Raw genomic sequence first — 17,952 nt, 5'->3', positions numbered from 1 at the left:
TGGTTCAACACGAGAAAGCAAACAAACTAAAAGAGAGTATCCAACAAAGCAAGACAAGTAGTCTGTTAAAAATAACATAAATCTTGTTTAAAATAGTAAGCAATATTTATGCACATTTCAGCAAATATGTGAGATCTAAGTAATTATATTTCCTGCTTATTCAAGCAGAATACCCTCAGTGCTATAGATTTAAGTTGTATCAAAAAGAAACTCTTAAACAAAGTTCGAAAACTAGAAAATCTAAAACTGTGAGGCTGTTATACTACCTCCACACCACCCCCATTCCTTAAAATCCAATACATGTTAGTACAGCTTTCTCATATGAAGTAAGAAAGAGGTAAAATAGAAAGGTTTCGGAGAAAACAAAAAGTGAAAAATAATGACTCTATCAACTTTTAAACAAGCACAGAGTTCATATAAGCAATGCATATTAGGGTGGACTGATTTTTTTTTTTTTTTTCGTATCAGTAATAGTACATTAATCGATTGTTTCATCAATTAATGTACTTTCCCCTAGCGGTATGGTCAGTGCTTTCGCGATCAACTTCTGCATGGCGGGTGCAGGTCAGCGTCCCCGAAGCTTTGGTATTTGAAATATCGCAATGGATAAGAGATATAAAGGTCGGACTAAAGCCGCGTATAACATGCTTTAATATTTTCCGGTAATTCATGATAGCTGAAAGTATAAAATGTTTGTAATGAGGAGGTGGTCCACGGTGCATTCTCCATCTAATAGGTCTCTCTACACATGGCAAAAGCGTGATGTTTACGACTATTTGTAAGAAACGAGAAAAAACAGATGGGCTTTGTCGAGGAATCAAGAAGAAAGTAGAAGGCGAAGGGGAGCGTAAATTTGAAGGGATAAATAGCTTGAGACACCTGAACTCATCTACAAAAGGTGAACTCCTGAGGGGATTCTAATTCTGTATGTATTGCCATAAAGAAAGTAAATGAATGAAGCTGTTATTTTTTAAAATATAAACAATTTCTTGCAAAGTATATACATAAAAGTTATTGTAATTCGTCGAAAAGATGATACATGAAAATTATGATGATGATTAGGAACTAAATATTGCACATTGAATTAATCCCACATGTTTTTTGTTTATTTCGTATGAAATGTGTAATCAGATGTTATACACCCAATATAATAAAATAAACTTTATTATTCTTAAGGCATTGAATACTTAATATCAAATGCTATAATAAACAGACAGATAAAAATATAAAAATTTTAAAAACTTAATGAAGAGCAATCTATTTGTGCAATTTTCATAGCATTTGTCATGCATAAATCAATCAATTTCATTAATTTTCTTTCTTCATTACATTTCCCCTCAATTTGCAACTTCTCCTTAGTTTAACGACATTAAAAAAGAAAAAGAAGAAAAAAAAAAGATTTTTCGGTCTTTATTAATGTACACTATTGTAGCAAACGAAGGACAAGAAAATGTTCTTAAATTTCAAATTATGTTAAAATCAAAAAGATACCAAAATCACTCATATAAATTTAAGACTACAAAAAACAGCGCAGCTCAAATTATTAAAACAAATCTTACAAACAACAAATTGCTAGTTACATGGCAAAATAAATGCAATGACTTAAATAGGAAAGAAAATAGCACACACATAAAAATTCAGTAAATTGTTTTATCTACTACAAATGGCATTTTTTTTTCTCCTATATTTATTTTTTAAAAAAGAAAAAATTTCAAAAGTTCAACAAAATTAAAAATATTTTACCAAAATAGCATTTTTTAAAACTTTAATGCAGAATGCTGAGCCTATGTGCAATTGAACCCAGTAGAAAATGCATACTTTAAAGTAATACTTTTATTACATGGTGACTGCACCCATCAAATCAAATCCCTCTAACCATTATCATAGAATCAATCCATCTCAGCAACAGAGTTTGTATTCACATCAATTGATGCCTGGCGTTCCTCAGAATTACAATCCTTTCATGCAAAATATTTTTAACATAGAAAGCATTTTTTATATAAAATATGTTAAAACCCAAAACTTTTTAGACATGTTTGAAAATAAAAGAGAATTTTTAAAAAATAGTGGTACAATAATTCAGTCTTAACATTACCCAGAATAGGAGTACCTATAAATATTCTCATTACACAATTATCTGCAACAAATGAAAGAAAAATTGCACAAATATGAAATTTGTGCTGATGAAAAGATAAAAAAAAAAAATTTAATATGGTGTAAATTTTTTGGAGTAATTTCCTTTGATGTTTCTGTGAAAAACAGACTAAATACTGGTTAATTTCTCATAGCCTGATGCCACTGCTGTCATCGAACATCTGTTTCATTTGCTCCAAGATCTTTACTTTTCTTGCCTCAAGTTGAGCTATTGCTGGCTTTTAGGCATTGTTAAATTACTTTGTCAAAACAAATGCATGTGTTAAAATAAAACAAATTTAAAAAAAAAAAAAAAACAGTTGTAGAGAAGTTTAATGTCAAGATCAAAAAGATAATGGTTTCTAGCATAAAATGATTTCTTACTCTCATTTCAGCAATAATGGACAGTTAATTTCTTCCCTCCAATAGAGAGTAAAGTTATCTTTTCTCTCTACATTGTGAAAGGGATGAACAATTTTTATTTGATTTCTGGCTTCATTTTTGAGAGAATATAGTTTTTATTCTCCTTTCTCTCACTAAATCTTATTTCTCTTATTAAAATACAAATAGATTTCATTGGAGCTGAGCAGGTGACCATCCTTGCAACTCAGAGGGTTTTCGGTAACTGTTCAACGAATTATTTTAACAGTCAGAAATTCTATGTCAAGCAAAAGTGGTTGTTGATAGTGATGACCAATATATAGGCTGGCCACTTAAAGAGGTTTTCTATAGTAAAGTTAAAGTCAAATAAATAAAACAAAATGCTTATTATTATAAAAAAAACTAAATGGGTTATAAAATTTATAGCAGAAATAGAAAAAGAAGTTTTACTTGAACAGTATACGGAGTATTAAGTATTTTTGTCTTACTTCTTTTTTATAAAGAAATGTTTATTAAGCTAAGGGAGGGGGGGGGATTACACTACAATTAATTCACAACAGAAATTTAAAAAAAGACAAATGAATGAAATGGTAAATTGTTTTCTTGCTAATGAAAATAACTCAGTTTAGATAAGCAAATTATAAGCCTTATATTTATATCATGAGAAAAAGATCACACAAAAGGATACTTCAAAAGAATAAATTCAAATTTTAAATTATTTCCTAAAAACATGAACTTCAAATGTTTTTCAAGCAATTATGCTTTGGAACATCAAAATGAGATTTGTGATTATTAATAGTAAGAATTTACTAAAATAAAACACAAATACTACATAAACATTATTTGATTCCTCTCTAATATTAAAATAAAAGGTAAGCAAGGGAATATTAAAGACCAATGCATCAGTTTTGCAGACATAAAAACAATATTTTTGTGGCAATTTTATATTAGTCGCCTTTAGCAGCAAACAGGTTGAGCAGGATCACTGTGTGCTAATAATTTCAATAAAATATTTAATGCATAGTTTGGTCTTAATGCTTCTTTCACCAAATTTTGAAAGACATATAATTCATATAATTATAAAAGCTTGTTCTGTTCATCGCACTATGCACCTGCCCAAATCTCTCCATATGTCATTTTACCTAAAATTTCACATTTCATCTGAAATGGATAAACTTTGGTTAATCGAATAACTTACTTGCTCAATGGAAACACTTTCATAAAATCTAAAAAGATAATAAGTGAAATCATTCAGCATAGGATAACTAATACTTAATTGATCTTTATAAGATAAAAAAATTGATTATATGAATGATTTTGAAGCTAAGTTAGAGAAACTATGTTTGCCCCCCCTGTCGAATTTGTCTACCTCCCCCCCCCCCTACGCCGTCAGTAAACCTCTACTTCCACCTCTGGTTGTAACAAATCTGTTTTGCTTTCTTTTTTATCAAGTTGACATACAGAACAATGTTTAAAAAGCCAGAAATATCAGAAGTGGCATTAGGTCCATAGTATTGAGGAGTAATTAAATTAATCATTTTATCTGAATACAAGGATGATCAAATTATTCATGGGCTTGATTTAATAATTTAAGCTTTAAGGAAAATTGGACAACTACTTTATGCAAATTTTTCTTTTTCTTTAACTTCATAATATTTACATTCACATAAATAATCATTTGTTGAGTTTTGGTTTCACTGATATAAAGTAAATAAATTGGATGTTGATGATGATAAGAAAACAGATGTCTGCATAATATATCTGTTTAAATATCAGTAACACAATTTTTACATTTAATTTCATAGTCATTTCATAATAATTTTAGGGACCAATTGAATAATCTATTTCTTAAGTTTTTAACATGTACTCCAGAAAGAGAAGTCTGAGAATAGTGAGAATTGGTAATTTTATTCTCAGAGATATAGAAAGAATATCTTTATTTACATTAGTAATTTTCTAGTTTATTCAAATTTTCATCATTTTGCAGACTGCAATAGGGATACATTTTAGTAATAAATGTAAGCTTAGTGAAATATAACATGACATATGACCATGAAAATACAAAATAACTTTTTATGAAACAAGATTAATTTTCAAGAACAATGAGCATGTGTTTCTTTGCAAGTTAATTGTACTCCGGGTTTGCTGTACAGTTATACTTTGAAAATTTATCATTTTCAAATGATGTTTTGCCACAAAATACTATGTTATGAGGATGTCAAATCGGTACTTAGAACACATGTTAAGGGTTTTCTTTTAATAATATTGAAATGCTTTTACTACTTGTTGATCTCATTATTCTTCCTTCAAATGGTTAATATAAGGTGTTAGGTAGTTAAAGGTGCCTAGGTAATCTGAAAATGCAGGTTTGCACTCCATGATAAGCATTTTGAATTGCTTGATTTTCAGAAAATCTGCAGAGAGCAGGTGGCAATTTATTTTAAAAATCGACATTAACATTGGAACAAGTCCTGAAATTCTGTTTGGACAAAGGCATTGATTTGCTACAGTTGCTTCGTTTGAAATTACGAGGCTACCAATGTTGATAATTCTTTGTGTTTAAAAGTAAATTTCGATTTTCACTAGGATCAGAATTTTCAATCTTTTTGTCATCATTGAATTTTCATTAATTTTGTAGTCATTATCTATCATTTTGTGAAGGACATACAAGGAGTAAATATGTAAGCCAATTGTTAACTCTTCTAATACCATGAGTCTTGATAACTGTTTGCCCAAATCAAGTTTTTTTATTGAAATAGTAATATCTTAACCATTATCTGAAGATTTAAAAGAAGTTAAACTTTTTTTTTTTTTTTTTTTTTTTGAAAAATACCATTTTTTTTGCTACAAAACATGTAAACTGATTCCAGCTTTTAGTTTTTACATAATTATTCACATATTTGGTTAGGGCATTATTTTTGAAGTAGCTAGAGATAATTAAGAATTTCCATTTATTATTAAGATTATGTTATTGGCATTTATCACCAAAATATTTTACCTAAGAGCTAACATCCATGGAATTATTAGGGTAGTATGGGATTAAATAGAACTATTGGGTGATAACTGACTTATTTTTATCTTTGTCAGTTTTAACTTTTGTACCATGCTAAACTTCATAAATAGAAAATATTTTAAACAAGATTTGAATTTAATTTAAATTTACTAAAGAATATCAATTATTTGAAAGGTACAAAAACTGAAATTTTCAAAATATTAATATGTATAATAAGCAACCTAAAGCATTTCATCATTAAACATTTGAAATTCCAAAATCATAACACTGAAATCAGCAAAATTTCTTAAAAATTAAATAATACTATATCTGCTTTTCAAATGTGAAATTTAAAAATCAGTTTCAAAAAAGGTAAATCGTGATTCAATTGATCATAAATTTCAAAGATCATATAAAACAGAAACCAGTTCATGATGCTATTGAAAAAATATATAAGCATCCTCTAAGCAAATGCATTTTTAATTTAATACACAATTCAATATAGAAGATATTTGAAGAAAATAACATTTTTTCAAATTTATTTCCCATTTTTTTTTTCTTGACAAATTAGCACTGAAGATAAGGTGGATGGCATACTTTGAATTTTTTTAATGGAACAGTACAAGCAAATGAAGAGAATTTGGGGTTGGTTGACATCAAATCAAGTATAACTCATGTAAAATCAACAGGATTCTGGAGTGGTACATTTTTACTGAGAAAAAATAGAAGTAAACCAACAGCAAAAATACTTATTAAAATGTCATTAAGCTGCAGATGAAAAGTGAAAATAAACAAAATGCACACCAAAACAGAGTGTTCAAAAAATTTATAATTTTACAGGCAATCTTTAAATTTTTCTTCAAATAAATGTAGAAAATTATCACTACTTGCCGGGATGAAAAAGAAGGAGTATTTTTTAATTAAAAGCAAGAAAGAGGCCAGGCATGATCAATGAATTGAATTTTATAAAATTTCTGGAACAGGATTATTTTAATATTTGACTTCAGATTTTTTTTTTTTTTTTTTTTCAAAAAGGAGAACACATAGTTAATTAAAAATAAATTTCTATTCTTTTCTTCATGATTAAGGGCTGATTTCAATTTTTACGATGTGTTAAAAAGTTATTTTTTTGACATGATCAGGCACTGGTAAAAATCAAGACAGAAAGCAGAAAAAGAGAAGCCATGTAAGAATATTTTGAACATAGTTTTTTCGAATTCAGTTTTTTTAGTTAAAGCATAGTTTTAAAATGGAAATGTGCAGATAAAGCAATTTTGTTTTTAGCATGTGGAAAGTAAAGTGAAGCCCATGAAAAAACCCAGGATATAATATTTGCAGTAAAAGGAAAACAATTTCAACTTCATTACAACAATGAAAAGTATATATTATAAAATATAATTAAAAATGTTTTTTTTTTAATTTATTAAACTTAGGGAGTAGTGTCCATGATAACTAATTTAGTATCATTGAAAATACGGCCTTTTATTGAAATGCAAAATCATTCTATTTTTACTTTCATGCAAAAATCATTTCTATGCTATAATATTTTCAAAAGATATCATGGGGGAAAATGTGAAAATTTTACTTAATTTTTTTACTAATTAAATTTTTAAAAAAATATTTTTCACATTCACTTCCCACTCTTTAAAGTACATTTGCACTGAATTGCAGTCAGTTCTAAGGACTGCCAACAATGTAAATTCACCTTTATTATCAATAGAAACTTTTACACACAAGAGAAAAATAATGAGCAAGAATTGGGTGCAAAAAATAAGTGATTTGTCCCAGGTGCCACTCATCTTCTCTACTCATTCCCATATATTAAAGATGATACACATCTCTTCAGCTCACAATATATATAATATAATAGTTATAAAAAATAAGAAATGGCATTTATGCTTTTCTTTGCTACATTGTAGCAGAAAATGTATATAAATAAAGATGAAATTTTTATATATGTCCTTCTTACCCTCTATATAGCATTAAAAGCGATAATAAATGAAAAAATTTGAATTATCTGTCAGTAAAATATTTTTATATCTTTGCATCATAGGCTTCATATTTTTCTAATCACTAATAAAACACTGAAAAAAGTAAAGAAAGTAAGAAAATTAATAAGCAATAATTAAAGGTTCAAATCAACAAAAAAAAATGCAATACAAATAAAGAAAATATGTAAAAAAACATTTTTTTTTTTTTTTCAAAAATCTGGAACAAATTAAATTGTAAAAAAAAAGGACAATAATCAATAAAATAAATTTGTAAAAAAACACAAGCTATAAAAAAATTACCCAAAACTTTGAGGCAGCATCAATAAATTTCCAGAGTTACAATACTTGAGCTTCTCTGCAGAGCCCAAATCTTGTTTTAATTCCTCATTTAGAAGTGCACAAGCAAAATACTTTGAATCAGCGGCAATTGGTTGTGTCGTATATAAGGATGGTCGAGTCAATCGCATGACTATAAATTAAAGCATTTAGAACATCATTAGAATAAAAAAGCAAAACCTTTCAAGAATTAATAACAAAGTTTTGAACTACAAAATAAAATTAATAAAATAATAAAGAACAAATAATGTCGTTTAAATCAGGAATATTAATTTAAACATAGAAGTACAAAAAGATTCTATGAAATATTAAAATAAAATTTACATCATTGTAAAATAAAATGTAATGTCGCAATTCTCTAAAAATGCCTCTATCATTGCAATATGAAAAATTTAACCAAATTTGTAACCAATAAGTATATTACTCATTAAGTTCAAATTAAAGATTATAATATTTATTTTTCTAAAAAAAATATTTTTCAACAATTTCTGTTACATATATACATATGTGAATGTATGATAATTTGTTCTGGAGAACAGTTTCACATTTTCTTACAGCCTCCTTTGCTTTCCTTGAAAAGTTTTAAATAGGAGCACTCCACTGGCACTAAAAATACAGAATTAACAAACTGCATTATAATTCAGGGATTTTTTGTGTTCCTCCTATTTGTGTTTGCTTTCATAACTTTTGCCCTTTTAAGTATTTCACTTTCCAGAAGATAATCTTAAAATAAACTGCTGCTTAATAAAATAGTTTTTCCTAAATGCAACTCTTTAATATTTGTCATCACATCTTTATATGTTTCATATATAATTAACATGCTTTGACAAAACAGCATAGAGTTCTTTAAAGGTTTTTATTATTCATAAGTTTAAGAGAATAGTCAAATTTTATATATTATCAAGATTCTTTGTCCAAGCCATGGTGAGCCTGTTGCAGTGAAAGGAGGAAGAAAAGACAATAAGAAAGCATTCTGAGCTTATAAAGTTTTAGAAAAGAATTTGTTGACACAGTGTCTTAGTTCCATGAAAAAATCAATAAGCCACACAATTCAGAAGTTAAAATCACAGTGAAGCTGGAGTTCAAATCATTAAGGAATTATTTTTAGAGCATAGATTAATTAGTAAAATTACAACTCTCCTTCTCCTATATCAGCCTTGTATGACAGCCAGGTGGTTGCCATCATAAGATTCTGCAGCAAAATAACAAATATGCAAAAATTCAAATGCAATAGAATAAATAACAGTCGTTTATTAAAATATATGATTTATCTAAATCAATATTAAAAATTTTGTCAAAAGCTCACTTTTCTTGTCTTTTTTTCAGTAAAATCTTGCCTTATTTTTAATGTTTTACAAAAGGTCCCATTCACTTGGCATGGTTGCAAAGCCAAATTGTTTTTTCCAAGGACATGCTGATAAGATTCAGTTTAGAAAAACTTCCCTTACCATCAGCAACAGATTCTAGAACAGTCTAGATCAGCTGAAACATTTGGAAAATTTTCATCAAGCCTGTTCAGATTCCATTAAGTTAGAAAATCAACATGCAGTCACTTTGTTTGGAGGTATATACAAAGACTCCCAAAAGTGTTCACACACTTACAAATTTTAAAGAAACATTGTTACATTCATTACTAAAAGTAAATATTTCAGATTGTGGATATTTTAAAAATACCTAAAACTGTCCAACAAAACTTCATTAAAATGTTAAGATAACACACACACACACACACAAAAAAAAAAACTTTTTTGTTTTATGAATAATCAAAAAGAAACAAAAAGAAGTTATTGTGCAAAAGTGTTCATATACTTTAAAGGAATCTAACGTATTAATAAATATTGCAATATTTTGGACAATTAATACTTATTAAGACATCCTGCAGCATTAACAAGAGCTTTTAAATGTCTAGGTAGAGAATGCACTAGTTTTTTTTTTTTTTTTTTTTTTTTTTTTTTTTCTAATTCCTGCATCAACTCTTCATTCTCTCATCATTAGGAAGAGTTGGGAAGAGTGAGAAATTTCACAAAAATTTTTTTAATTCACTTGTTTAGTGAATTAAACGAGTGTGGTTTATAAAAATCTAACAATATATATTATTTAATTAATTTTTTTAAAATAAAAGAACAGCAAAATACAAACAATTAGCCTTTATTTGTATAGTTAAAAACAGTAACACTTTTCTCCTATACCTCCCTTCTATAAGAGAGATATGGGACACATATAAGGGAGGAATGGAACAATGTTTAAAAAAATTAAAATTAATAAATATTATATTTTGATATCCTTTTCATTCAATTATTAATGGTTTTGGACATGCCAAACAAGAGCTGATTTTGAAATCTTTATTGGTGCAGACACATCTTGAAAACTTTTATTTTACAACCATTTCCACTGATTACAATATCTTATTATTTAATATATTTTTCTCTTGCTGGATGATTTTTCTTCCATATTCGTAGCATTTTTATGCAAAAAATAATACATTAGTAATTCTTTTTAATTTAAAGTAGCAAAAGCTTTCATAACTTAGCTTCAGATTTTTCTTCCTTAAAATTTATTATTAACTTTATTATACTTACAGTAGAATTTCTCTTAATTGAAATTAAGTGGTAAATATAATTTTAAGTAGAAAATAATTTTTTATGTGAAATGATACAGTGCCATAAGTCTACAGTATATATTCATACTTTATATGATATAATTATTAGCAAAATTAAGAATAACAAAACAAGTTTAGATGCATCTGTGCTCAATTTCATTTTATTTTTGTTTTGGTTAATGGAATGTCAGCTTTTTTTACTGTTGTACACTACTGCTTTTTATTATATATATATTATATAACAAAATAATATATAATAATTTATATACTTTAATAAATTTAAAATCATCAACTAACTACTACATTGTAAATGCCCTGATAATTAATTTTATTAAACAATATTAAGAAAAATTAAAAACTTTAGTCATTAACATATTTAACTATCTAGAAAATGTGTTCCAGCACGTCACATTCCTCCCCAAATGATATTGTCCTATCCTTCCTTCAGCAGAATTTTCTTTTAAGATGCATATCATATAAAGCATATTACATTCAAGCCTAATTTGACAGTTAGTTTGTAAACACTATATCTTTGAGTTTATTATACATTTAAAATATGTTTATTTTAAAAATAATAAGATTGAAAAAAATCATTGAAAAAATAAGAATTTGTATTTATTTCTAAAACATAAAAATTAGATTTTCTGTTCTAAATACAAATAATACAATAGCTAGGGTAAAATTACAATCAAGCAAGGGGCTATAGAGCTCTATTGAAAGGAGAAACTAGAAATAGATTCTAATCTTTTATCTAGACATAAATTCTAAACTTTTATTTTACCTATTCTTCCAAACTCCCCCCAACTGCCAATGTGATTATTAGAGTAATATTGTACCTTTGTACTCTACCAATTCTATCAAAATATATTGCATAGAGTTTAAATCCCAATGATGAAGTGGTGTTTTCAAATTTTGCGGACAATTATAGACACACAAGAATGCATACACCATTATTCTTTACTGCTCCAACTAAGTTCTTTGGATCTTCTCATCCCCCCCCTCCTCGTCTATAGAATTAATGGACCACATGAACAAAAAATATTAAATTTGGTTTATTAATCAATGATTTTGTGAAGAAAAGCCTAAGCTTTTTAATTTTTGTATAAACAAAAATTTTCTCCAGACTGATCATGTTTGTAATCCAGCTGATCTGAGCATTTGTGGAACAGTTCCAGGTAAAATTGCAGTTAAGGCTGAGAAATGACCAAACTTCATCATCATGATATATCAACTAACATTTATCAATATTTCTTGATATATCGCGATTTCATTATTTATTTTCTGCATTATAAATAGCACCTCTTACCATATTGACAAATCACAAAGTCTGCAAATAAAAGGAATTTTCATTATATATAATAAAAATATTCGTGTTTTTTTTTCAATAAAAATATTTAAAAAACAATAGTGTTAAAATTCCTTCAATAAATCGTGTCAATGTCAAAACAATGTCCACATTTTACAATGTATCATATTCCATTTTTTCAATAATGTAGTAAATTTTATAAATTAGAAAATGCAGCTTCTTTTATTCTTCATGAAAAAAGTGGGGGGATAACATAATAATGCCTTTAACAAGTAAAAGTAAGTAGTTTTAATAAAACTAGAAAGCGAAATCTTAAATCTAATGCCTTAAAAACTAATTATGTATATGAATACCATAAATTTGTATTCTTATTTTAAAATTATTATAGGCAGATTTAATTCAAATATACTCCAAAATTTTAACAACAGGTGGATTAGTTAATTAAACTTAAAGGAACTTTCATCCAATTTTCTTTTTCAAAAATCAAAAAAGGATGAAAACAAGTAATTCTGAAATGAGTAAAACATGAACAACAAATAATATGGAGCGCAAATTTATTCATGGAAGAATGATGTAATGCATTAAAAATTTTAGAAAAGGTCTCACAATTTTAATTCAATTTTGAAACAACATCAAATAAAACCAACACTTGCCATTATATATTATGTCAATATATATTAGTGATAATGTACGTATAACTAGTATGTATTATATTAAAATGTATATATCACTAGTATGAATTATCATTAAAAATTCAATGGAAAAAAAACGTTCCAATAAATTGCCATGTTTCTAAATATAAAAGCCATTTCCAATCATTGTATTAACATTTTAACATAATATGAAATTCTTAAAAAATTGAAAATAAAATACAAAAAAATAAAATTGAAGAGAATAAAATGAAATAAAAAGAGGTTATATGAAAGACAATTATATACTGAAAAATTACTACCAAAATAATTTTTATCTTAAAAAAAATAATAATAATATTTTCACAAACAAATTTCTTAAATCAATTAAATGCAGGATTTTTGAAACAGTTTAAAATACTGTACATTTGAAAATAAACAAGCACATGAATTAAAAATGAAGAGAAAACGTTTTAAAACTGTGTGGAAATTTGAAAAAAGTGCAACATACATTCCAATCATATAAACTGATATAAATCATACTAATAAACATTTATCCATTAAAAATAATATTGACCTTAAACACGAAATAAAATAAATTAATAAAAAATATGAGATTGAAAAAGAAAATTTTTTTAATGATAAAAAAACCCCAGAAAAATTATACATTTTTCAAAATATATAAAAGGCACATATTACAGAACAGCATGTGGAATAATAATAAAACTGAGAAAAAGCTAACATACTTTCTACTGATATACAAAATACACTAAATACAAAGCAATCCAATCATAAAATATTGCCAGGGCTAATTCTTGATGGTCAAGAAAATTCGATCAGCATCGAAAGCTCAATAATTATCAAAAGTTCGAACAAGTCTGGTTAGCATAGAGCAATCGATCAAGTTAGATTGGAATCAAAATTTACATACCTATGAAATGAAAGTGAGCCATTCTACCATTAAAAATACTCTTAAATATAAAATAAATTATTCTAACAAAAATATATAAAACTAAAAAACAGCATTTTTTTTAAATCAAGAAACTAGAAAAATTAGACATATTTAAAAATATAAAAAAAACATATTACAGAAAAGACAGTGGATTAAAATTTAAAAAAACATACTTCGCAGATACACAAAGTAATGCCTTGAAATCCAGTCATAGATATTGTCAGGACTGATTCTCAACGGTCATGAAAACCCAATCAGTACCAAAAGTTTGATCTAGCACTCAGACTAATTTCGAAAGGAGACTAGTTTGAAAATTTTAAGAGCCACTAATAGTCAGCGCTTTACAAGAAGTTGATTTTTTTCTTTTTCCCATTGTGCATTCCTACATCCCTTAAGGGGGAGGGTAAGGGTTCATTCACAAAAATGGCATTTACATAAAGTTTTAGTCAACACATGTTACCATTTAAGTAAAAAATTCATGTCAGAACAAGTTCATAACATTTATAAACAGAAAGGATTTTATAGCTGACAATTAAGCTTTAACACTGTAATTCTATCTTGCATTAACAATGCTTTTACCAATCTCCCTTATGTGCATTATTGTAGGTAGACCTGAAAGACTTCAAAGGACATTGCATTTTTTAATTTAGATTGTATGAGATCACATATAACTTCATGCATATATTAAATATTTAACTCCAATACACTACTGAAAATTCCAATTTTGCACTGCTGTTTTAACATTCACTTACATTCTGAAAACAGAATTTGAAAGTTATCAGTAATACTAATTTTGAGCAACCTTTTTTTTTTCTTTTTTTTTTTTTTTTTTCTTCTGTGCAACAATTACTCCTTGAATTTTGGCTTTATTTAGTTGTAATAATCATTAACTTAATATAATATTATTAATGTAATAAATTAATAATATTTGTATTTCTTATGAAAAGAATTTAGATTTTAATTTGAAGTTTATTTAATAAGAATATTTACTGGGATGGGGCATTTGTCTGCTTGGCTGCCTAGAGCAACAATATAAAGATAAAAAATGATTTAAAAAAATTATTATAATAAATTAAAAATTTTCAGAGTTCCTAAAAAATCATTAGTTTTTTGCTTTACAATGTTATCCATGTAAGAAAATTCTTTAAATGTATTACAAAATTTGGACTTGTAAAACTCATATAGAAAAAAGTAAATTTAAAAAAAAAAAAAAACTATTTGAAAATTACAACAATGTTTGAATATTATGTTAAGCATATCTGCACAGAATTTCAAATTTAAGTGTTTTTTTTTAATGGCCATAATAATTAATATATTTTTAATATCTTAATGGGACTGTGATATCTTAATGCAATAAAGGCTATAAAAGGTGTTTAAAATTGAATAATATCTACCTTCTTATTTATTTACATACAGATACATTTGGAGTACTATATGTAAACTAAATTCACAAAGGTATTAAAAATTATTACACAACTACTTTACCATTATTTCTGGAAAATATTTCAGATTAAAATAAATAAAGCTTAAAAATTAGCTTGAATAGTACACATACCTGGAAATAAAAGACACATAATTCTTTTATTATATTTAAATAGAAATCTGTGGCTAGAATCTTTCAGTTTTGGAAACAAAAAATTATTAATTTTAAAATGACAAGCCTAAAGCAAGCATTTTTATACATTGAAGTATCATAGTATTTATAGAAATATTATCATGTACAAAGAAAAACAATGAAGGGAAACAAAAATAAACAAGTTTTCAGCAATTTCTGCCCTACTTTTACTTTTGATAAGAGGAATTCACATAAATGTCCAAAGGATAAAAGTTCCAAATAAACATTACTTTAAGAATTGAAAACGAAAATTAATTGTAATTATTGATTTACAAAATCATGATTCATCATGAATTACGTTTCAAAAATATTTTTTTTTCCTTCAATAAATTGAAAATTAGCACAGCCTTGATTGAAGAAGGAAACAAAAAATTCATTTTAAAATGACAAGCCTAAAGCAAGCATTTTTATATATTGAAGTATCATAGTATTTATAGAAATATTATCATGTACAAAGAAAACCAACGAAGGGAAACAAAAATAAACACGTTTTCAGCAATTTCTGCCCTACTTTTACTTTTGATAAGAGGAATTCATATAAATGTCCAAAGGATAAAAGTTCCAAATAAACATTACTTTAAGAATTGAAAACGAAAATTAATTGTAATTATTGATTTACAAAATCATGATTCATCATGAATTACGTTCAAAGTTATGTTTCAAAAATATCATTTTTTTTCAATAAATTGAAAATTAGCACAGCCTTGATTGAAGAAGAAAACATTTAAATAAATCTGCAGAAATTTTTAATGTACCCCAACTTAAATTTTTCACAAATTTTTATTACCTTTAGTTAATTCATACCTCTTTAAAGTTACAGAACCCCTAAGCATTTGCCTATTTAATAACATGGCTTTGCACCTAAGTCAACTCTCTATTTTTTGAAACTTTCATGTAATACCCTGTGATAATGTTTGCCCCATAACTGCAAGTCTAACATACACCAAATCTCCATATACAATAACTCTTTGTGTATTCATGTACTGAATCCATGACCTTATGATCCTAAAGGTTCTTCTACAATACTAAAACAGCCCAATTAAATACTTTTACCCAATTAAAATACCTTTTTTATTATTGCTGTAGTTTTAAAAAGATATAATTGACTTATAATAAAATGTGACCTTTCACATGAATTCTTCTGAAAAGTAGCTAATATACAATGAATAATATATGTATACAGACACACAAAGATATTGTTAATATAATGCTTTCACAAATACACCATATTTCTAGCATTAAAATTAAAACAATTCTGCTTTTCATGACAGTTTTCGCTACGAGATGGGCGTTAACATCAACACACTCAATAAGTGAAATTTCAAGTGCAAGTTCCTTTATTTTGTAAGAATTGGAAAGTTTGGGCTTCATGGATCTGACACAGATACAAATCACAGATCATGGAACGTAAATTATGGAATTCATAAAAATTATAACGCCTGTCAAATTTAAATCAAAGAAAACATACATATATTTATTTACGTATGCAATCAGTTTTATTACAAATAAGTAAATTTCCTGGTTTACAAACCTTTCAAAGCCAACAAATGTTCTTTTTCTCGATTCTCCATGGTACATTTGCTCAGTACTTAGAACTTGAAAAACTTGCACTTTTTTCACATGTAAATGTTTACAACTGAAACAGCGAAAGCTTTACTAGAGTTGCCAATTTATACAAAGAAAAACGTAATTTGCAGAATATCAATTCAGGCTGCTGATTTTCTAACTGAAATTAGATAGGCATTAAATAAATTTACCTCTGCATACAATAAAGATCTGAACTTGTGGAAATACTATTAGAAAAAGCATGTTTTTGTGTAAAATATATTAAAACATTAATTTAACTTATTTTATAAATTTCAACATTTTGAATCGATCCATTCTTTATGACGAAAGAGAAAAATTGTAAACTCAGGCTGTAATTCGTAAAAAATATTGATAGCTTCCAAAACATCAACTACCCTTTCACCGTAAGGGACATGACAGTACAAACTCGCAGCAGATTTTTTTTCCCCCCCTCACACACATGGCGTATTTGATAGTTTTTTACAAAGAAAAAAAATCAGAAAGAAGAAACTTCTGAATGCTCATAGATTAGCTGGTACAGTTATGCCTAATTTGATAATTATTTTTCGTCGTCATCAGATGTTAAATCTTATGAGGCACGAAAGAATTACAGGTATCCCATCTTTTTGATGCTCAAATATGCATGGTGGAATATTATTTGAACCACCATTTTTAATTACTATTCTCGAACCCATATGTTGTGCTGTGGGGTTATTTTATGTTCTTATATTATGCTATTCTTTTATGAATAAAAATGAAACAATCTTGCGCAATGTTTTTTTTTAATTCTGTAAAGTGTGAGCCTTTTTATTTTCAAAAATTCCGAGACGTGGCGTGGGTTGAAGTATTCATTGTATATCAAACCAAGCCTTCCCCCAAGAAGAAATTTCTTTACATGAATTTTGATTTTATTGTATGCATTGTGAGATTTATTATTTTTAATTAATTCAAAATTAATGTGTGGTCGAGATTCACTTTACTATATTCTAATATGATAAAATATATTTTAAATTTCTAAAGTTGTTGAATAAAATTTTTGTTACAAATTCTTCTTCTCTTCTAGACGAATAAAAGAAATTGAGTTTGATGAGTTAACAGATAAATCACAGTAAATGACCTCAACGGCCTGTAGTCATTATTTCAAAACAACAATCTTTCTGACAACGTCGTCTCAATTGTTTGAAAGGATAGTAACAGAGCGACAACTATTGTTCCCAATAGTTACCCTTGTGCAAACCATTACGATATGAGTGCTATTGCATCTTTTGTATTTTCATCAGTCAGCATCATTTAAGTTAGAAATAAATTGAAGATCGGAAAGAAAGAAAAAAAATTAACTTAATGCTTTTCCTGCGTAATTAGAAAATTTTGTGATTACAAGTTTTTTTTTTTGTTTTGTTTTTTTTTGCCTATAGCACTTGAAAAAATTATTTTTCTAGATTTATGTTAATA

The 17,952-nt window shown here is 26.8% G+C and overlaps 1 protein-coding gene across 1 annotated transcript in view; it reads right to left on the bottom strand.

Moving 5' to 3' along the window:
- Positions 1 to 16,607, bottom strand: part of LOC129960017 (trafficking protein particle complex subunit 13-like) — a 54,732-nt gene extending 38,125 nt beyond the window's left edge. The window contains exons 1-2 of the mRNA XM_056073023.1: positions 16,466 to 16,607; positions 7,798 to 7,966 (exon numbers count right to left, since the gene is read on the bottom strand). Of these exons, the coding sequence (XP_055928998.1) occupies positions 7,798 to 7,966; positions 16,466 to 16,505 (209 nt within the window). The 5' untranslated portion in view covers positions 16,506 to 16,607. The remainder of the gene's footprint in view (positions 1 to 7,797; positions 7,967 to 16,465) is intronic.
- Positions 16,608 to 17,952: the final 1,345 nt, after the last annotated feature.

The sequence above is a fragment of the Argiope bruennichi genome, chromosome X2 (assembly GCF_947563725.1).
Source record: "Argiope bruennichi chromosome X2, qqArgBrue1.1, whole genome shotgun sequence".
Classification (NCBI taxonomy): Eukaryota; Metazoa; Arthropoda; class Arachnida; order Araneae; family Araneidae; genus Argiope; species Argiope bruennichi.
The sequence above is the reverse complement of the archived record's forward strand: the minus strand, read 5'-3'. Positions and strand labels throughout refer to the sequence as shown.